Source organism: Orussus abietinus, unplaced genomic scaffold (genome assembly GCF_000612105.2).
Source record: "Orussus abietinus isolate OABI.00-Male unplaced genomic scaffold, Oabi_2.0 scaffold13, whole genome shotgun sequence".
NCBI classification, from domain to species: Eukaryota; Metazoa; Arthropoda; class Insecta; order Hymenoptera; family Orussidae; genus Orussus; species Orussus abietinus.
Genome location: NW_019394887.1, coordinates 344,899 through 367,522, shown reverse-complemented (window position 1 = coordinate 367,522; position 22,624 = coordinate 344,899). Strand labels below are relative to the sequence as shown.

Here is a 22,624-nt window from a genome sequence, read left to right as displayed (position 1 = left end):
GGTTAACCGCAGTTTTAACCTACAGTTAACCCCAGTTTTAACCTACGGTTTAACCTAACGGTTAAAAATCAAACTTCGGTTAATTTGTGTTGTGAAACCGGGCCTTCTGGGAGACATCCCCCCTCCCTTCCGTTCACTTTCTTAATATATTTAATTTAATTTTTTACGTTTGTAACGGGCTTCGGTGCGCAGCAACCTCCACGTGGTGAGCCTGGGGGATCGGTACCATCCTTATGGGATAATACCGATTCGCGAACTAGCTGTGAAGTAGAATTTAATTAAGATAAAATTGTTCACCTCCCCGTAATTTAAATAAGGTAAGTGAAGGATAAAGTCAAAGAGGGTGCCACGAGTGCTCTTACCTTATCATCAAAAGCGAGCAGGGTCGGTAAGCGTAGGTAAGCCATCACGAGTACACAAGCCGCCAATGGCTACTAGTAGGTGGCACCGTTATCCCGAGTGCGCGAGCCCCTGCCAGAAATTCGTTGCGTCGCCCTTGGGGGCAAAAAACGGTGAAAGCTGACGTATAAAATCAGAGGGCAGCACAGGATGCGATCGCGCGACCCTGCACGTGAGCAATCTCCCAACTCAACTCTGATACGAATTTGGAATTTTACGTGATTTTTTCGTCGACGTTAAAATTGGATAAAATCCAAGTTGGCCGTTCTGGCCGTATCAGATTCTTAGATTGGCAACCCTGGATGATTCATGTGGTCGATCGGGGAGTAATTGTAGAGCGTTGGTCCAAGCTGGGCCAAGCAATGATACTTCTCGCTGTCATTAATAATTCCAACTTAGTGAAGTGGTCCAGCGTCCTTTCAAACTGTTCCGTCGAGATAATACGATGCACGCGATACTCTAAGGGCGGACGTACCTTTCACGCTCGACGTGTTTTAATGAGGTGAACGTCCCATCAAACACGATAGCAGTGTCAGTTCTTTGTGAATAACTGGAAATCGATTGAGCTATCACTGGAAATATGGAGGGTGGAGTGATCGAGAGTCCAGTGTCCTCCGTGTCCAGGACGTACAGCGATGAAGTCGCCTTGGAGGGGTTTTGCAGTCCCCGGAGACTCTTCTACAGGTTCCTGGGCCTGGCACTGATGTGTTTGCTCGGCTTCGGTATGAATTAGTCTGTCACCCAACGATAACATCTGTCCCATTGTCTGATTCTGCTTTGTAGCTTTGCGATATGACAAGCGGAGCTAGTTATTATGTCACGAGCTAAACAGATGTTTTGATAATTCCAGGGGCACCATAACAAAGCACAGAAATTGAACTTGGTTTAATCTCTGTTACTGTATAATTAAAATCTATGCCAAGTCCATGCCAAGCAACGATACCAGTTAATGGTTTAATTGCGGTTCTTTGTAACTCGTTAGTTGTGCATAAAAGTAGCGATATAAATTCCGATATAATTTCCTTTATTGCTCTATGAGATAATCAATAAAGACAGCTGAGGAAATACCAAGTAGAGATCCCCATAACTCGATTTGCATGTTTCTGCCTGTCGATGTTATGCATAATAGATGTTAAATAGAGCTTGTTAATCATGTATGTAAACTTCCATTCGTGGGGCCTGGGTCAAGCAAAAACAGGGGCTGTTATCAAATAATCGAACATGTGCTAGTTACATCTAGTTTAAAGCTGTTTCACAAAGCTTCTTCAATTCTTTCAGAGATCTCGTTGAGTTTCCCTTAATCGAGTTCGATAAGATATTGACTTTGCCAGAAGAAGTCTAAAATATAAAGGAGATTGGAATGTTTTAAGGGAAAGCTGATTAAATAAAAATGTTTCTTCAAAGTTTTATCATGAATTCTAATTAAGGAAATCTCGACCTAGTATTTCTTGGTCGCTCCGAGAAGCGACCTTCAACCCTCGTCTTATATCCAGCTATGACTTTTTTTTCTGAATCAGAGCATGGACTCTTTGTTACTTGTCCATGTATCTTGGCGCTATGCTTGTGTAAAATGGTAGTAAAGTAATTTTAAGTTATTCTATCATTCATCCAGGATGTAATAAATATGCACCCGAGAAACCTTTTCTACGTAAAATAAAAAATAAAATAAGATTTCTTAACAGTCTTGTATATAATTCAGATGTCAGTAATATATATATGACACAAAATATTAACATAAGTTTCTTCTTTTCTGTCAAGGTTCTTACTTTTGCTATGATAATCCCGGAGCACTGCTAGACAATTTTATAAAAGATCTGAATTTGACCACCACTAAACTTGCATTACTTTACTCAATTTACTCCTGGCCAAACGTGATTTTGTGTTTCATCGGAGGATTTTTACTGGATAGCTACTTTGGAATACGAATGGGAACCGTGATATACATGGGGATTACATTGATCGGGCAACTTGTCTTCGCATCTGGTGCAATCACAGATGCTTTCTGGCTCATGATGCTAGGACGATTCATCTTTGGGTAAAGAATGTTTATAATCACATCCTTGTTTCGATTTCTTTACTTATGCCAATCTGAGGAGTCTAATTTTTCTCAGGATCGGAGCAGAATCCCTGGCTGTGGCACAGAATAGCTACGCAGTCCTCTGGTTCAAAGGCAAAGAATTAAACATGGTCTTTGGACTGCAACTGAGTTTCGCCCGAGTGGGATCGACTGTTAATTTCTTGGCTATGGAACCAGTTTACAAATATGTGGCTCGATTCTACAGTGGTCCCTATTGTATCGGCATAGTGCTATTTCTTGCATCCTTAACATGTGTCGGATCTATGATCTGTGCTTGTTTACTGGCACTTATGGATCGGCGAGCAGAAAGATTATTAAGACGTGGAGAGGGCCAGGAACCTGTCAAGGTTCACCTAACGGATGCGAAAGATTTCAAAGGGCTTTTCTGGATGATATCGATAATTTGCGTGGCTTATTATGTGGTCATATTCTCTTTTCTTGCCCTTGGAAAGTAAGTATTGACGGCAAACTCAAGTTTGGTGAAAAAAGATACTACTACTACTATAAACTTTGTATAAACGAAAGGTATTCTATAGTTGTTTACTTTTCTGTTCGCAGGATGTTCTTCGAACAGAAGTACCAGTATGAACCAAGTGCAGCGAATGCTGTAAATTCCTTGGTATATACAATTTCTGCATTTGCCTCTCCGCTTTTAGGATATATTGTGGATAGGACTGGGAAAAATGTGTTCTGGGTATTTACCAGTATTTTGGGAACTATTCTTGCATATTCCTTACTGGCTTTTACGTACCTCAACCCATACATCGGTATGGCTATCACAGGATTGTCATATTCAATGTTGGCTAGCAGTTTATGGCCTCTTATTGCTTATGTCGTTCCAGAACATCAGCTCGGCACAGCTTACGGAATGTGAGTAGAATTAAAAGATTAGAGTGAATTGTCTTTAAGATAATATTTAAAGTATTATCATTTAACAGTCAGATCAAATTTTGTTTGGATTCAGTATGAAAATTTGTTCACAGTGCTCAAGCTGTGCAGAACTTGGGTTTGGCGGTAGTTTCCATTGTGTCGGGCATAATCGTCGACAAGGAAGGATATTTAGTATTGGAAATATTTTTTATCGGTTGGCTGTGGAGTAAGTTATTATCGCTTAAAATTTAACCAACCCATGTCAGTTCGTAAAGATACCAAATGTTATGAAAATGTTTTCTAATGAACAATCTTTTGCTGTCCATCAGTTGCATTGATCACATCAATGGTGATCTGGATAGTCGATGTGAGAACGAACAATGGTTATTTAAACATGACTCCTGGTCAGCGTGAGAAGTTTGAAGAAGGTCGGCAAGCCTTGGAATCTCTGGAGAGGGAAAAACTATTGTCGACAGCTTCTACTTCAGATTTATCAGCTGACGATCTTCTACAACCTCAGTCTGACATAAGAATAAGGAATCGTTACTTGGCTCGTATTGGTGCAAGGGTAAGGGTTCTACATAAATTAATTTATGATTCATATAATAGAAATTATAATTATTAGTTCTACTATTAATTGTGAGTTGTATTATATTTATGCTTCTTGATACGATGTACATCATAATGATGTGTCATTATTTTTAGATACCAGTGACGGCGAGAGCTCCTGTCTGCCGTGCGCTACGATGATGTACATTTAGCATGAATTCAACCAGGATATAATAAATTATGTTACAACATGGAAGTGTTCAGAGCAATTACACTCGCTGCACATTCTAATCGTGCAGCTAAATCTGTGATAATGTCTGAAATAGTAGAAATGAAATGGACGATCGATAAAACGTATCGTTGATATCGTGCGTAAGCATGTGACTGATATAGATCTGGCTCTCCTTAAGATGTGTATAAGTTTCTTCCAAGAAACAAATATCGAGCCTATTTATGGAGTGCATAATTTTTCTACACTTTAACTGTTACATTCTACAAAACGTATATCATGATTATCTCTCCTGCCAATACCAGTTCCACATACTGGAATATCAATGGCATGTAGATGTAGATAATAAATGACAAGTTATTAATTTTACATTGAAGAAGTTATGTACAGTCTCGAAATAATAAATATTCTCCTGTATCTGGGTTTCATTTTTTTCCTAACTCTATCGTTTAAAATTTTGCAAATTTTCGTTTTTCACAGAAGATATCAAAGTGAGAGAACATTGAGATAACCTCAAAAATCCTCTTAAAGATAAAATTTACGTTTGTGCACATAATTGTTCTGTTCAGTTACGTTCCGCACACTATCGTAAATTAATTCTATGCTATCATTTCGTAAAATAAGTTACTTAACAAATAATATGTCGGTTCCAAACCTTACATTTCGCTTAAGGCTCGCAGAGGCGCAGAGGAACACAGAGGAATGGCGATGGTGCTGACCTCTGGCTGTATACGCCGTTTCTAAATTCCGATCACTTCATATCACTTGGAACATCAGGTTCAAACAGGTTTGAACAGGTTCAAAACAGCACGTGCCGTGATCGGTTGAGTTTTCCGGTGTCCTATTGTCGGAGTTCGCGCACATTAGTGTTAATTTAATTCTTTTCTCGAGAGTTTCGACATTTTCCAAATGGGAGTACACGACAATGCGGATTCGAAGTACAGCGCGATGGGAAGCTCGGGCTTCTCGAAGCTAACCCCAAAACGGCCGACACCTGTTATTTTCGGAGAGAGCACGATGAAAGTGCCGAGGATGGACGAGAGCCAGAATGTTGGTCAGAAGGGCCCGGATAAAGTCAACTTAAGCCTCCAACAACAAAGGAAATCATTGCCTGTTTATAGACTTCGGAAAAGGTACAATTTTTCGACTTTCTGCTTTGGAGCATCCGCGTGGCTCTCGCGTTTAAACAAGATGACCGCCGATTGTTGCCGTTCGAGTCGACGCGAGGTCCACCTGCACGCGGGATGTTTAAATTCGATGTACCGATTGTGTCTCGTTAGATCGACGAGTTCCAATATTTGATGCAAAATTTCAGACTGTTGGAAGAAATTCGTCAGCATGGAACATTGGTGATCATCGGTGAGACAGGAAGTGGCAAGACAACGCAGATTCCACAATTGCTTCTCTCATCTGGCATCGCCGGTCCGAATGGGTGCATCGGAATCACACAGCCACGAAGACTAGCCGCTGTGAGCATAGCACGCAGGGTTGCCGAAGAGCAGAATGTTCAGCCCGGGAAATTAGTGGGTTATTGCGTGCGTTTTGAAGATGTAACATCACCACAGACTAGAATAAAGTATTTGACTGATGGGATGATGGTGCGGGAGGCTATGACCGATGAAATTCTATCGGACTATTCGGTGGTAATCTTGGATGAAGCTCACGAACGGTCCGTGCAAACCGATGTTCTCTTAGGCGTGGCCAGAAGGGCCCAGAATTTAAGGAAGTTGAAGAACCTGTCTCCGCTCAGGTTACTCATCATGTCTGCTACGATGGACGTTGACAAGTTCACAAAATACTTCCAAGCACCGGCTTTATATTTGGAGGGTAGACAGCACCCTGTTAAGATTTATCATGCGGTCAAGTCACAGGAGGACTACGTATTCTCAGCTCTTGTTACGATCTTTCAAATACACCGAGAGGCTGCTGCGAAGTAAGTAGCAAGTTATTATTTTCTGGTACTGTGCAAAATCACTGTGTTATGATTAACAATTAGTGATAATTTAAGAAGTGTACTAAACGTTTATGGAATATCCATTTTGATCTAGACGATACTCTATCGGAGAGCTGGGAGAGGGTTTCAGTAATTCTGTAAACTCTTTGCAGCGAAGACATTTTGGCTTTCTTAACTGGCCAGGAGGAGATCGAAGCCGCAGTGGCAGCTGCGAGACAAGTAGCGAAACAATTGGATGGGAAGGGCTATCCGCCTCTAATGATTTTTCCTCTGTATTCTGCCCTGCCGACTCATCAGCAATTACAGGCTTTCAAGCCCTCGCCCCCAGGAATGCGAAAATTGGTTCTGGCAACAAACGTTGCTGAGACATCAGTGACCATTGGAGGTGAAAATTGCTTTACCTCGATTAACTTGATTAGAAAAGTATTTATTGAATGACTTGAACTATATAAAGTATATATAGAATGACTCTTTCATATCATCCTAATGAAACGTAACTTATCGTAGGTATTAAATACGTGGTCGACACGGGGGTGGTTAAGGCGAGGACTCATCATCCTACGACAGGACTGGATGTCCTCAGGGTGGAGAAAATCGCCAAAGCTCATGCTTGGCAGAGAACGGGTCGAGCAGGAAGGGAAAGTTCAGGATACTGCTACAGAACCTATTCTAAGGACGATTTCGAGAAGATCAAGGCAATGCCCGTTCCTGAGATACAGAGGTGTTCGCTAGCCGGAGTCGCCTTGCAGCTCCTCGCAATTGGAGTTGATATCACGACCTTCGATTTCATGGATAAACCCCCGAAGGAGTCCGTCGACGTCGCTGTCGCTTGCTTAGAGAGACTCGGCGCCGTTAAAGGTAGAGAACAAGTATTCCGACCTTAAGGTAAACCTCGATCTGAAAGAACGTACTCCAAAACGTTTCTTATTCAGGGTCACCCCCGCAATTAACTACTCTTGGAAGAACGATGTCGCTGTTCCCGTTGGACCCTCGCTTTACCAAGGTGATTCTAGCATCGGTGGAACATCGTTGTCTGGAGGAAGCCCTGACCGTCGTTGCCTTACTCTCTGGAGAGTCCGTTTTCTTGGATCCACCCTCGAAAAGACAGCAGGCCTTCGCCGCGAGGTCCAGGTGAGCCGAGAAGAATTTCCAGCTTCATTTTTTATAAGATTCTACGAGATTCTATAAAATTCCATTAAATCGATGAACCAAGAAAATTCACAGAAATGCAAAAATCGAAATAAAACTCTGTCCTCAGGTTCAGTTCGGAGGAGGGCGACCACGTGACGCTGCTGAACGTCTACCGCGGCTTTCAGGGTGCATCCCAGAAGAAGGTCTGGTGCCACGAGAATTTTCTTCATCATAGGAACCTGGAGTACGCATCCGAGGTGCGTCGCCAGTTGGCTGGACTCGCGGAAAGAGCCAACCTGGAGAAGTGTAGCTGCGGAACGAGCACCGAGTCCCTGAGGAAAGCTCTCTTAGAGGGTCTCCCTGAAAATCTGGCGGAACTTCAGAGGGACCAGAGCTACATCACGGTAAGTGTTTCCCAGGATTTCCTGGCTTCCTTTTATCGCAATCCTGATAACCGATTCTTTACGTCTTCCGCAGATCAACTCCAGGCAACCCGTCGCGATACATCCGTCATCTTGCTTGCATGGAACGAAACCGCCCCTGGTGCTCTTTACGGAAGTCGTGGCTACGGGCAGGTGTTATCTTCGAGGTCTCTCCGTGATAGAGGCTTCCTGGCTCTCTGGGAAGAGCATCAACGTCCCCAGGCGCGACTGAGCGAGTCAATTTCCTCGATGGAGACGAACTTCGTGTATATAGATCCCTTATTTTATTGCGTATCCGATGTCGTCGCCATATTGGCGACCGACAATGCGGCAGAATGCTCGAAGGACGGATTTTGAGTTGAATGAATTTCAAATACTCAGTAAAGCTATTTCGAGCATTCTGGCAAGGCGATGCTTGCCGCTCGAGAAATTGTTTTTTTATTATTTGGTTTGCACCTTCTGGCGAGAGGAGTTGGTGGATAATTAAACTGGAGAGCCATGTCTAGTTATGGTTAACACGTTCCGTGCCACCTGAGGTTAATGCGTATTATCGGTGGTACACGTGGCACGGAACGTGTTAACAGTCACTTTTCACTTGACGGTTTAGGTAGATAAAGTGTAATTATTTTCTTCATATCATGTGCTACTCCAATATCGGCGATACGATATGTGTATAATATGTTCAAAGCTACGAAAAGAAATCACCGTCGATACTTTTTATGGACGTTACGGGGGTAAGTAGGTGATTCTACGGGCTCCAACGTGATAAAGGAACAGGAACGCTCCTCTCGCCCGCGATTTCGAGGGCGCACCTCCCAACAGGTGGCCACCCCCGAATCGAGAAGAACCCTCAATCGGGGGAACCCGGGGTCTAGCTTTTCGTTTTTCACGCACCCCTTTGTCAGCCCGCGGATTCCCGCGAGCTCGATTTACCTCGAGCCTTTGTCCCCCGCCATAATTATTTCATTAACGCCGCAGTTAACTCCCGGGATAAGCATCCGTACGCATTCTCTTTCGCCGCAAAATGGAGAGCGCTTTTTTCCCTCGTTATTTCGGCTAACGTAAGCTTCTCGACTTTTAGAGCGAGCAGGGAATTCCTGGCATTTTTTAACCGCGGTTTAGGGACGGGGGAAATAGAAGTAGTTCTCACTTTGCAAATTCCCGGTTCATCCGTTTTTTTAACTTTGCACATTCATAGTTTATTCGCGAATTTTCTAAATTACCAATTAAATTGTGGAGAAGAAATTGAAAATTAATTTACAGAGTTTACGTTACGATAAAGTGGTTTCTAAACGGAAGGCAATTAATTTTTGGGGATTCTCTTCGCATTTCCGGAGAGCGGATGAAAAAGGGGCTTTCTTTTCCGCGGAATGGGTCCATTACCGGCCCCTCTCCCAAATCATGATTATTTCATTACAGCGAGTTACGTCGTTACGTCCCCGCTGTACATTAGCCAGGTGTATCCCCGGCTGTCTTCCACTAATTACTGCCGCGGAAAGGAAACATTCATTTTTGCATTTAACGCCTTAAATAACCCGCTGGGAATTTAATCCTCCCTTTAATGAAAAGTTACTGCCGATGTACAGGGAAGAATCACAAATCTTGGGCGAAAGTCCCTAATTAAGTGATTAAATGAGAATTATTCGAAGAAAAGCAGTACGGCGGGGGAATTATAGGGAACAATTCGTAGGATGGATTCTGGCCGGGTTTTTCAATCAGTGCGGGGTAAATCCGCCACGTTTTCCTCGGCAAATCGTAATCGAATTTGGCATTGTCAATTGGTCCCTTTAACCGCCTAGGAGTAACTTACTTTCGTTAATTACGTTTCCCTCGGGGCCGCTCGAACTTCGACGTCGAAGAAGGTCGGGCGAAATGAAGTTTCATTCTTGGAGGCCACTCGAGCTTCTTCTAACGAGCTTAGGTTGGTACCTCGGCAAGGTCTAGGTCTTTCGCCAAGAGAATTACCCCGAAGTTTCGTTTTCCCTCCCGAGCTCGCTGCTTTCCGCTTCCAGGGTGATTTTCCCTCGCCGCTAAGCCGAGCTTGATGAGGAGGGAGGAATTTATTCCTCATCGGAAACTCCGGGGAGGTTTCATCAGAAAAACACCCCCTGGAAACGGTTAAGGGATAAATAAAAGGTCGAAGCAATAAGTCGAAAAAAATTACCCTCGAGTAATTTTGGCCGGAAAAACTCGAATGAAATTAGCGGCAATATGTCTGCGAAAGGAAAAAAAGGAAAACGTACAACCTTTCCTATCGATATTTATTTATTATCCAAATTTGCAGGACATGTCCTTGTGATTTTTAACCGTTGCCATTTTAACGACCACCAGGGTATTATTAAAATTTTAGAAGGATCTTGACAACCGCTTAAGTAAATTAACACGTTTCGCCCGGCCTTAAATGTTCCCGGCGCAATTCGTAAGAATTCTAAATGACCGGCGAAAAATGGCAGAAATAGGAGAGCAATCGCGTTACGCTATGGTCGAATTTGCATGAAGTGCCTCGTTTCGTCGTTGATTTACCATTTCTCTCGTCTGTGCAAGGCGGGCTTCGTCTCTTGGCCAGGAAACCGAGCTCGGCGATCCAGGGAAGTTTCGTTCTTCGGCGGGGCTCCGGGACGAGATTATAGGCTCTACGAAGACTGCCCTGATAACTTTATTCCCTCTCGTTCCAACCCCGAGTTCTCCGAGCACCTCGGCCACGATACCGAGGGAATTAAATTCCACGGTTGGCCATTAACTCGGATCGAGTTTGGGGGGGATCACCGAAATCCTGGCGCAGTCCTGTAACTACGCGCCAGATATCGGGATATCTCGGGACCGCCGAAATCCTTATTTGCTCCGAAATACTCCGATACGGTGGGAAGTCGATCACGGAGAGATCGACTCGGTCTTTGGAAGGAAAACCCGCAGAGGGTTATTCTTGACGTGCGATATCCACTCCCGTAATGCGCCACGGGCCGCCATCTTGATTTCCGACGCGATACGTCCATTCTAAGGATTTACGAGTTGTGGAATTATTTTATCGTATTTAAAGCCTACAATTAGAGGCTCTCGTTAGGATAAAAATGTCGACTCGGGTCAGGCTGCCATTTTTCGGATAACGAGAGCGCGTCTGGAGGCTTTTTATCGGCTCGATAAATCGACTCGGTTAATGCGCATCCCTGACAGAATTACTCGCGCCTCCGGCAAAGGGAAATCGCGCCGGGAACGCGAGTGCGGCCGCGGAAACGTAAATACAAATTAAAGAACTAACGAGATACCCTGAAATGTCCGGAGCCGTTTACGCGGACGCGAAAAGTGGCCTTCCCCCTTTTCCTCGGGAAAAATATCTCCCTTCGTTAGCGAAGAACTCCCGGGAAAGCTCGACGAGGACTCGCCGAGGCGAACTTTTGGAAGTATTCCACTCGTCAAAGCTTTGGATCTTCTTTTACCCCCTCGAAAAATATATTCGGAGTGTCTCGATTTTTCCCGTCTGGCAATCTTACCCAGGGACGCTTTATCTCCAGTCTTAGAATTTGACGATCGCCTTTAAAGGATGGAATCCATCTTGCGGTTATCTTTCGGATCTACTCGCGACATATCCCGATTTTCCCTCCTCCAGTTCTCGGTGAATGCACTTCCGCGAGTGTAGGAACGACACAGATGCCATAAATCGTAACTTCCCCTCTGGAACCTTCCTTGAAAAGCGCGGCGATAGGGTTTAAGTCCTCTTGAAAGGGAGCCAGTTTCCTCGAACCTCGAGGAAGGATTTCGTTCGATTCGAACGCGAGAAATTATGCTATTTTTCATCCACGGGATGAGCGCCTGTGATTAATGCCTCGCGAAATGTAATTTCGGATTAAATTATGAGAGACATAGAGGACACATTTTCCTGCCCAGAAATGCGATTACATGAAGCGCGACTTAACGCCGCACGTTTAGTACGCAGGTAAATAATAAAGTACTAGGGTAGGAGATTTAATCCGCCGCCATTTTCGTATCTCTCGAAAATATACGCAAGGAGTAAATGTTACCGCACTGTGCAGTGAAACACGTAAAACACGGAAACGTAAGGATTTTTAAGAGGAATAACTGTCCCGAGGATGATGGAAATCTCTGCACTCGCCGTAAAGTGCAACTCGTGAGTGGCAATTAATTCCCTTTACGCGGTCATTTTTCCCGAAAATTCCCTAGGGGCCGCTTCTCGCTAGGCGGGCTAAAAATTACCGTTTCATTTTCTCCGCGCATGTCGTGATAATTAGACTCGTGTCGAAAAAAAAGGCCGTGCCATAAAAACTAGACATAGGTTTATTGCAAAACCCACTTTCCGCTTAATTAATGAGAGCCCGGCCGGTCTTCTTTCCGTGGGAAGAAACCCAGTATTTTTCACGATCACTATATTACCCATTATCTTTATTCCATAACAAAGTATTAGGTTGAGGGATAACACGAAAACGTTAGTAAGAAAACAATTTAAGTATGGTCCATACGCCGTGAACGCGAGGTTTACCTCTACGCTTCCTCTCCATTAGAACCAGGCTTATACCAAAAAATGGACTTAAACGGTTCTTTCTGCTTCCTGAAAACCGGGCATATACCGTAAAAAGCACTTTCCGCTCCGTGAAAACCAGGCAAGCCGCTTTTCTGGCGAAGAAAAGTGCTATTTCCAGTCTCATCAAGCAGTGTGTACCGTTCTCCAAGATGGCGGCCGGTCGGTCGCGTCTTAGCCGGTCCATAAAGCCCGCGGAACAAACCACGGCCGATAGGCAGTAATTTTCCCTGAAAGGAGTCGGTTTCCTCGCCGGCCGATACGTTTGGAGTCCGGTGAAAGCCGTTTGAGTTTCCTCGTGGACATTTCCCGGGAAAAAGAGTCGAAAAGGAGGGCAAATGGCGTCTCTTTGAGGAGGCCGGGACGATCGGCCGACACTCGGCCGCGCGATTAAAGGTGAAATATTTACGAGGGAATCTCTTAGGGTGCTTTCACCCGGTAAGGGACCATCTCGCCGAAGGGCCTCCGGGTCTCGGGGTTGGATTTCTCGGTTATGAATAAGAAGCGCCACGTTAAACGGCCGGGAGCCGAGGTCTCTGTCTTAGAAAAGCCCCTTCAGCGGCGCAATTAATAATGGACCAGTCAGCTGAGAATACCGAGCGAGAAAGGCTTTCGTTTGATCAACCTTCCCTCTTCTAGGCGATCTCAACCCTTTCGCCATCCTTTTCATGAACCCCGACGAGAGTCAACAGCGATACATGGCCGAAACTCTCTCGGATCCTGGTCTCATCAATTTTAGATTTGTCATATCTCGAACCTGGAACTTTGAATATTTACTTTTAGAATTTTCCAAATTTTATCCGGTGACATTTCTCGCAACAGGTGGACTCGAAATCCCTTTTTTTCTGAACGCCTTCCTTTGTTTGCGTTTTTCAGATATCGTTTGTTTATTGTGAAAATTTTATTAGAAATGTATTTGATGTAGATATTATATTTGTGGTTTATCGGCTGATAATCATTATCAAGGAAAGTGATATTTGTTGGGCTGTCGTTGAATTTCGATTCCTCGGTTGACGAGGGTTCGAGCCTCGTGAATTTTTGACAAGTCGTGTCAAGGGATATCGGGGGACCGGAAACTGGGGGACGCGTCTTGTATCTGACAATTCCCCCAAATTTCATCACTCTCCTTTTCGAAGGACTTCAGGGCAACAGGTGGCTTAATAATTCATTCCCCTTGTCAACGAGTCGCCAACTTCCGTTGATCTCTTCATATCCGTTAAAAGGACTCATATATGATAGAGAAGAATTTTTCGCACAGATTCTGCATAAATGCATCTATATATTTATAAACAGAAAAGAAGCTCTACTTGCATTTTCGTAAATTTATTGCAAAAGTTCAGCGCTTTGAAGTATTAAAGATTTCATCCACATAATTGCATAAAATTTAAATGTCGACATTAAGAGTACATTGCATACGCGTTATAACTAATTAAGATACATTTATGTGCATATGTACATTCATTTTTTAAGAGGAAAGGATGTTTCGTTACGAATACAAAAAACGAATTCCAGTACTTAATATAGAAAAATCGTATATTAGTATCAAATGTCGCATTATGGGGACCTCCATTCAAATAATTTTTCGATGTAGCAGAACTTTCGTGCGCTTCGGGGGATATATTTCATTTTTATTTCAATTCAAAGATAGAGGCGTCATAAAATATTCGTTGTCCCGGGACGTAGAAAATTGTAGACATTTCGTGACGTGGTTAGCCATCAGAGAGACCATTCAAGATTTAAAGGCGAATTAACAAAACTCCACCCTTTGAACGCTTGAAAGCTCGACCACACGCGAAGCTTGTGCATCTTTTATAAACCGACGGAAAAATGTGTGTTACCGGGTAAAAAATCCCTCGTACTCGCGTCGTTTTCACGAAATTTCACCGTTTGCTATTCCAGAGGACTTTCCCTGGGGCAACAGGTGGATTAAAAAATTCATTCGGCTTGCCAAACTCCCCTTTTCCAGTTGCTTGACTGCAAACCTGTGCCGATCGTTTTTCTTCTTCTGTCAATGTGTCCACTGTGTCACTGTCGACTTGGATCCATAACCGAGGATTTTGACAATTAATTAAACCAGGGTTTGCTGATATAACAAAAAAGAGATCGAACAGGTGGAGGGCATCGAGAGCGCGGGACCGATTCGACGAAAGCATATATGGAGGATATAATTAGGTGGGCAATGATAATCAAACATTATTCAATTTCATACGAATAGGAATTTTATGGCAGACTTCTCACTATTTACGAAGTATACGTCGGAATGTAATTATATATTCATCGGGAATTTATTATGAATTACGGTCACTGTCTATAGTACTCCTCGTTAGATTCTTTATCCACTCTTTCTTCAGATTCTCCTTAAAAACGCTGATTTAGCGCGCAAGTTTAGGAACGCTGAACCGTTTCAAGAGTCGATCCAGCGGATTAATTTTATCCCAAGGTAATCCCTGGTGCAGGATAAAATACTGATCGAGTCAATGGCGTCCATAATGCGATTTCCCAGTTTCAGGAAAGTCTTGATTACTCGCAGGACTCCGAGGAATATTCTCCCAAACGTTTTCAGTAGGTTGTTAGATTTTTCCTTAAGATCCATCGGAGTTTGCAAGCCCTCGGAAAGCTTCATCGGCGATTTTTGGCTCTCCATCTCCTGTCCGCTTCTGCCATTTTGTTTCCAGTCGAGTGGTGCCAAATTCGAACTCGAAAACGCGTACGTCTTTCCAAGCCGAGATCCCGGGGATTGTTCCATCATTTTGTCAACGTTTAATAAATAATCCGCCCAGCAATATCCGAGATCGAATTCCTCCCTGTACACCGTGTACGCAGTTCGGATGGATTTAAGAGCGAATCGGAAATTTTCGACAGGATCGGAATTATTCTGGCCGTTCACTCCGACAATCGGAAAAATCGCAAAAATCGCGAAAAGGGCCAGTGACATTTTTGTAAATTGATTTCCTTCTCCTATTAGTTCAGGACGCTGAATTTGGAATTAATAGTAAGGGTAAATATCGAATATAGATAAACCTTAGAAATGGCCGCTTTCTTCTCGGGTAGAGAGTAAAACAGGGAGCATGGAATCTGCATCTGTCATAGATGACACCCTCTGATCACCCTAGGACCTCCAGGCTTGCGTAAAAAAGCGATAAAAGTCGCGTTTTCCTTCATCCCCGGGTGGTGGTCCCCTCGGAATTTTTCTCACCCTCTTTCCGAGATTTCCGAGATTTCCGAGGGCACTCGGGAAAATTTCCCCAAGGCTCCCCAAGACGTCTGCCGGCCTCCATCATTTCCAGGTGGCGTTCGTAAAGGGATACTTCGGGGCGCGGGTATATCGCGGCTCGGATCATTAATGGCGTATAAAGGGCCGCATAAAACATACATCGGTAATTTCAATGCCACCATAGGCCCCATAAAATTCCCCCAAAGCCCTGAATTTCAGGCCGGACGAGGCGCGGCTCTTCTTCGTCCTCTTCACCCTCGGCTCCAGATTTTCGAGTCCAGGCTTTCCTGGCGCCTCTTGATCGCGATTCTCGGGGCCATTACTTCCAGGCCGTGTCATCGAGAAATCCTCCAGCATCCGCATTAATATCACAGCCGATGCACCTCGTCCATTTAGAATCAATACTCGGCCAAGAGCTCCTTTTGTTCCGACTCCATTCGCGATTTCTTCCTCGAGGACGCCCGAAAATCACTCTCCTTGAATTTCACCCTCAAGGATCTTCGCCCCGTTTAATCCTTCTCCTTCTACCCTTCCTCATCCGAATTTACTCCTGCGATTGCTCCACCTGAGACTTCCTGCTCCCGAGATCCGCCACTTTTCAGGATGCAACTCTTTCTGCCCTGGTTTCGAGTTGTCTGCGCAATTGTTCACTGTATTGCTTTTTGAGGGTCCTTTAAGATTTCCGTCGAGGGAGTTTAATTTATTCGATAACGAGAACTTATTTTGAAAATTAGGAGAGATTACTTTAGGGAGATGATTTCAATTTTGTTAATCTATATCGATAATTCAGTTCGCTTCACTTCTGATTGACTTTAGCAGTCGGAGCTGCAGTTGGCTCATCTTCCAGACGGAGACTGCGTCTCTCGCGATGTTTCCATCCTCGATACGATCCTCAAACTGCCGGCTCGCCGAGAAACTTGTTCCCTTGGGACATGCAAGATTTGTAACTGCAATTAGGCAAGACGCGATCGCTAGACGATAGGGCCGATAGTGCGCAAACTTGCACAGAGGATTCCACCCCGGCTACATTCCTTGCAAATGGCTTAGACTGGTACGGTCCAGCGAGTTAATGGACGCGTATCTTCCAGACTTTGTCGGCCCAGAAGGGCTGACTACTTTTATCTCCCAAAACCGCCATCAAAGTATCTCAGGTCATCCCGAACATCCGGCGTTTCGTAATCTACCTCCTGAAAAAGATTAGGCATTTTTGAGTGCCCGTAAAAAAAAGAACAATCCTTCCCTTTGAAGCGCCTCGTCCTGGCGCCACCGGTCCGCGTCATTTTGGACGTTGATTTCGGTCCCACGGAGGCGTCGGATAAAAAAATGCTTCCAACGAAATTGGTTCCACCTTTCATTTTGAATAATTCATATTAAGTGATTTTTTTTCTGGCATGGGTTCTTAAAGAGGAATTCTCATTTTCCTGCAGCGGTGCAGATGGCCACCTTCACGATACACCCGGTTAACCGTAAGCGAACCGTTATTGATGCTGCAATATGTTATTACGGAGAATGTTTAAACTTTTATACGCGTCTCCGCGAACGTATCGGGCGTTTTTAGGAAGGAAAACGGGTAATTCGACAAGTTTCTTAGATGGGAAATCCGTTACGTCTTTAAGGCGGATCGAGGATAATATGCAAAGGAATTCCATATTCCGAGATGTGCGCTCCTGAGAACATTGTAAAATCTTTTTAACGGAGAGCTTTCGGGCTAAAGAAACGGGCAGGGGCTTTTGTTACTCCGAAGTGCCGTGAAAATTCTACGTACGTATTTCTGTAGGTCCGGTGGTGAAAATTCCACGTACGTATTTCTTTAGGTCCGGCGGGGGAATTCAGGGCCGGATGCGGATAATCTGAGGCCCCTGGCGAATGGCCCCCCGGGGAAAAATCTACGAGCAACGAGTAGAAAACCTCCAGAGAATCCTGTAAACATATCCCGGACGTGTTCTCGGCGATTCATGCCCGAAAAAAGACGCGAATTCGTCCGAGTCTTTTTGCGAGCTTTTCTCTTATACGGCGATGCGTTTCCTGACACCTTTATTTTCTGTTTTTCGGTTTTCTTTTACAATAATCCTTTGAAATAGCGAGCTCCTATTTCTCCTACACATAGTACAGGAATACATTTCGCGGTGTCAAATATTCGACGTTATAAAAAAAATTCAATTTCCTCTCGCCCTATCGCAGGGTTAAAAAAAAATCGCTGATACGGCGATCCGCCCCGGCCATCGTTACCGCCCGAATTTCCGCTCGACTGGATGACTTTTCGCACGTACTTTGGAAAATTGCGCGAACCTCGGAAATTTCAATAAATTTCCCGGAGCTCTTCCTTTTTCTTCGCATCTCCCTAACGGAGTTGCAGATTCATTTGGGAAGAGCGAAAATGGCGCCCGAATTACCCCATTTTCTATGCACGCGCATACGTGCGATGCAAAGGGCGAGTTTAATTGCAAATTGGATCGTAACGTAACCTCTTTTGAAGGCAGTTGGCGTCTCCGGGAATTAGCTTCGTAATTTTTCTTTTTTTTTTCTTTGCAATATTCTCCCGAACGTCTTCCATTTTCCACCGAAGAAACGTCCTCGTCGCTCCTTTCGCGCTTTCCTTTTTCACCCGCGGAGTTTCTTTTCTTTATTTCAGAAGTTCCGAAGTACCGTGGCGTATTTTACCGTCTCTCCCAGCGGGTGAAGTACTATGAAAAAAACTTGCCGCAGCTGTACAGCTCTTAAAATGTACCGTGAAGGAAATGACAACAAAATGCATAATCCAGATGTGCTCGAGACGGGCGAAAATTTCCAAGATGGCGGCGCTCGGAGGCGTTTCCGCTTCGAGACTCGCAATTCTTTTTAAACTACTTTTCGAACCTCCCTTAACATTTTTGCTTGGGTAAATGTTACAAAATAATCTAAATGACTCCCCTCTTCCGTTTTTTCAAGCGATATCTTCAATTCTTTGACCCGGATGACCAGGAACTCACTTACCCTTAATTACAACCTCGGATTTCAATTATCCCCGGTTATTACTCCGATCGCTTCCCTAACATCAGCAGGGTCCGATTCGATTTGGTTCGCGGAATATCCGTCCATCATCTCCCCGATTAAGCGAGCTGGGTCTGAGGGATGCGTTTCCGCGCCGACAGTTTGCGGGTAAACGTTCACCCTTGGCCGACGTCCTGCGACGTCCCATGGACGTCCCTTCAACGTACCATGAATGTCTCGCCAGAGGTGGCGGATTATATCCCATCATGGACAGATTAAACATTTGACCATTACAAGGACCAGCCGCAACAAGGCGCTGGATGCAATTCCGCGAAACCGAATTTTTTTTTCCGCGAAAATCAGTGAAAATCACTTCCCCGTTGATTACGTTTTATCATTTATGGGCGAAACGTTTGACAATTTCTTGGTCGAGTCGCGAGGAGGATTCGTCAAAGGAGTTGCATGGAAACCGCGAAATCGATGCACGTCCGGCGACTTGGGACGTTGCGGCGCTCTCCCTGCGGAATTTCCGTGAAAATCCGGACATATGTACACGGGCGCCGCCACGGGCAAGTTTGCGGGACATCAAAGTGCCGACGAGGGGGAACCGAGTCGCCCCCCTTTCTGATCGAAACCTTATCGGATCAAATAACCTTCTTCATCGTCCGCAAGTGTGAAACATTTGACCGCACATCTCCGGAGTATGATAATTCACTGATAATTCACTCGCTAGTGCAGCGAAATGATAATCGATAGCGAAAATTTAATTGACGTACAACAATTGAGGAGAAAAATTCACGCGAAATGATTTCCTTCCTATCTTCTAATATCACCCGTTAGTATCAAAGTCTGTCAATTAATGATCAAGTGGTTAATAATTGACCAAAAATGAATTTTTCACGAGGAACATTTTTAATAACGACGCGTTTCGGATTCCAATCGCGCTGGCAATTTTTGTTGTAATTTCGCCGATTCCGGGGATGGGTGCACCCTCGAACCCGGTGCGGAATCCGCAGCGGAAACGGTCATCTCCCGAGTTAGGCGAGTTCTCGTGATTCACGTCCCGCAAATACGGAACGTCGAGAGTCGTGCCCGTGGGCTATTGATTCGGCTGACACTGTTTTTCGCTCAAACATTACGTCGACGGCGGAAAAACCGGCTGGATTTTCCCCGATTGGCCGTCGATCCTCCCGAAGGGTTATCCCCTCACCTTCCCAGAAATTCGGGACAACCTCCGGCGAGGGGAATGGATCGATCTGGTTAGAGGGAAAGGGTTAAAAAAAGAAAAAAGAAGGAATTTCGAGCAGCGCCAAAGAGTCCTTCTCTCGAATTTTTCGCGGATTTTTGCAAAATTGAAGAGCCGCATTCATCGGAACGGCGTGCGAGAGGAAAGAAAGAGAAGTAAAGACCCTGGATAATGTGGAACTGATAATGGGAAAATATCTGATACCGTACCCTGGGAGAAAAATCTTATTTCCTTGAGTGGAGTTAAAGAGAAACCGTACGCGGAGTTTATACACGGTGGGGAATTATTAATATCAATGAATGTAAAATAAAACGTAAGGGATGAAGATTATTTCGGGAATTTCCGGGGGACCTCTCGGAAAGGAGCTTTCCTTACGTCTCTGGAAATTCGGGAGCTTCCCAGGGTTTCCCGCAGGAAAATAAATCAAACCGATTAAACGCAAACAGCCAGAGCCGTATCACGAGGAACGCCGAAAAGCTCTTCCAAGGATGCGCGGAATTTTAACGGCAATAATAAATAACGCGATAAATCTCAGGACGGAAACCACTAGTGGAGAGACCGTGTACCGGTTTAAAATTAAAAAACACCCCCGAGCTCCGAAAATAAATAGAACGATTTGCCGGAACAATTTTTTAACCAAAATATGTCCGTTTTACCGGGGAACAACAAACAACCCGATAAATCTTGAAAAACAAGAGTTAGTAACGAACCATTTTCGTTTAGGATATTTTGCTATCGAAAAAAAAAATCACGAACTCACGAGAGAACGATTTCGGGGAAATTCAGGTAATGTGAAGTTTTCCATTCAGGGATTTTTTACACCTTACATTAAGAACCTCCATTTTGGATTTTAGATCGGCAGAAAATGTCAGGAATATTTGTAAAAGACACGGGCGATAATTTGTCGGGGATTCGGGGGAAATCGTCGGCCTCGTCGGAGAAGAACCGGAGGAAGGCGTTTCTTCGGGAAGGGCTGCGAGGACCTGCTGGGAACTCCGACAGACGAGCCTCGTCCGAATTGCAAATCTCCATTATGCACGGCAGAACGCATTTCCGCGGGACAATACGACGAAATCCGCAGTGTGCCAGGTGGCGCGGAATACGCGTGCGGGATATCAAATGGTCGCAAATACCGGCGGGATTGCTTCCCGGTGCTTCGGGGGAGTGCTTTTTCGAAAAGACCTTTGACGTTTCGAGAGCCGACCCGAAGGGCGGTTTTGTCGGGCGATCGTTTTCAATTGAACGATGAGAAATGAATTTCTTAAGTCGTCGTCGAAGGAAGACGCGCGACTCGGTCTTCGCATTTTGGGGGAAGTCTTGTCTCAATGAAAGGAAAAAAAAAAAGGGTGGAAGGTTAATTGATAATTTTCAAGATTATTATATTCGAGGAGAGGGCGACGACTACTTGTTTCTTCCCTTTATTATTATATGTTAATACGGTACTACGAGTGATATTAAGGGCAATTTAAGGTTTTAGAATTTTTTCGACGGTGGAACAAGCGTCCGGTCATTTTTTCACTTCTTTTTCAAACATATCGGGTGATGCCAAATCCGTCAGCGAGTTATCAGCCGGTCCTAAATATCAGCGGGATTGCCGCGCGGTGTTTCGAGAGAATGCTTTTCGAAAAAGACTGACGTTTCGAGGGTCGATTCGAAGCGCAGCTTTGTCGCGCGATCTTTCGAATAAAACTGTCGGGGGAAAGCCGGGCTAGTAATTAATTTTCCACGGGAAACGAGGAGATTGCGGACGCGTAGCTTCCGCGTCCGCGTCCCGAGGAAAGTCGTGTTTCAACGAGATGAACAAGGGAGGAAATTAATCTACGATTGCGCTTCAAATTTCGGGGGTGAAGCGACATTGTCTTGACGCCTCTCCTGACCTGGAGAGATTCGTCACGCGACACCATTGAAATTCCAACATACAAGAAACTGCCAAAAGTGGGGACAAACTAAAAATCGCCGCAAACCAGCGTTGAAAAAAAAACTTTATTTCCACAAGAAAGAACCCACCCTAACAAGATAAAAAAGCATTCCAGCCGGGAAATTAGTCGGTACGTGGACGCGTTATTCTCCGCGTCTCGGGACATTCCGCAGGCATAGATCGCAACAACGGCGGAGGAGTCGGCCCCGTCATTGTCGGCGGCAGTCACCCCCGGCCCAGGTGCTGGAAAAAAAAAAAGCAGAAGGGAAAACGAAGAAAGGGAGAAGAAACAAAAACAAAACACGAAGGAAAAACTGAAAAGCCCTAGAATTCCGACGCTCTCGAGCCAGCGGGGAGTATCGTGCGAGAGCAGCGGTCGGGCCAGCTCTCGTGGCGCTAACGAACTCTAGAGAAAAGAGGAGAAGCTCTTTGGGGCGGAGGGGAGAAGGGGTGTCAGCGTCGGCCTCCCCTCTCCTGGGGGCGAAGGAGGGAGCGCCACTTGCAGGGGGTAGGCCGGCGGGCGAGACGCGTGGGAGGCTTGGAGGTTAGGTCGGCGTCGAGGAGGGCGGAGGGAGGTTATAGGCCGGAGAAAGAGAGAGACCGGCGGAAAAGAGGAGCCGGGACGACCCGGGGGCTGCCGCGGCGTTATCGACCCGGCGTCGGGACGCCGGGGGACGCCGCGGCGTCGGCGCCGTGACGCCTCGACGTCCTCGAGTGCCCGACTCGGTCCTCGGCGGGATCGTGCCGGGCTCTCGCACGCCAGTAGACCCCGGGACAATATCCGACCTGGCACGGACCCGGGCCGCGCGCTTCCGGCTGGACTCCGTCTGCCAACCGGGTCCCTCGGGAACCCCTGGGTCCTGCTCCACTTAGGCGGGAGATCCCAGGCGCGGTCGCGGTGACGCGGGTTTACGGCGTTTGTTGCATTTCTTGCGTTCCTTGCGTTAACGCACACGGCGGGACGCAACAAGGTTCGGGGGGCTTGGTGCCGTTGGGCAGGACCTAGTGATTTGTTAGGGCTTGGGTGTGTGGTCCTGGGCTCGATGATGGCTTTGGATGGACGGGAACCGATTTGATAGAGACCGCTGTTGGGTTACGGTGGAATGGCACGATG

The 22,624-nt window shown here is 45.4% G+C and overlaps 2 protein-coding genes across 2 annotated transcripts; both read left to right on the top strand.

Annotated features, from left to right (window-relative positions):
• Positions 1-717: 717 nt before the first annotated feature.
• LOC105698724 (major facilitator superfamily domain-containing protein 1) lies at positions 718-4,785 on the top strand. The gene is made up of 7 exons (XM_012423204.2): positions 718-1,121; positions 2,158-2,434; positions 2,511-2,927; positions 3,035-3,346; positions 3,460-3,572; positions 3,676-3,914; positions 4,052-4,785. Exons 1-7 carry the CDS (start codon positions 980-982, stop codon positions 4,094-4,096), a joined length of 1,545 nt encoding a protein of 514 aa, XP_012278627.1. The 5' UTR covers positions 718-979; the 3' UTR covers positions 4,097-4,785.
• A 127-nt stretch (positions 4,786-4,912) lies between these two features.
• Positions 4,913-8,057, top strand: LOC105698716 (putative ATP-dependent RNA helicase DHX33). Its single transcript, XM_012423191.1, has 7 exons — positions 4,913-5,257; positions 5,440-6,057; positions 6,231-6,463; positions 6,586-6,936; positions 7,011-7,209; positions 7,337-7,613; positions 7,687-8,057. The coding sequence occupies exons 1-7, from the start codon at positions 5,034-5,036 to the stop codon at positions 7,861-7,863; spliced, it is 2,079 nt and encodes a 692-aa protein (XP_012278614.1). The 5' UTR covers positions 4,913-5,033; the 3' UTR covers positions 7,864-8,057.
• The last annotated feature ends 14,567 nt before the right edge of the window (positions 8,058-22,624 follow it).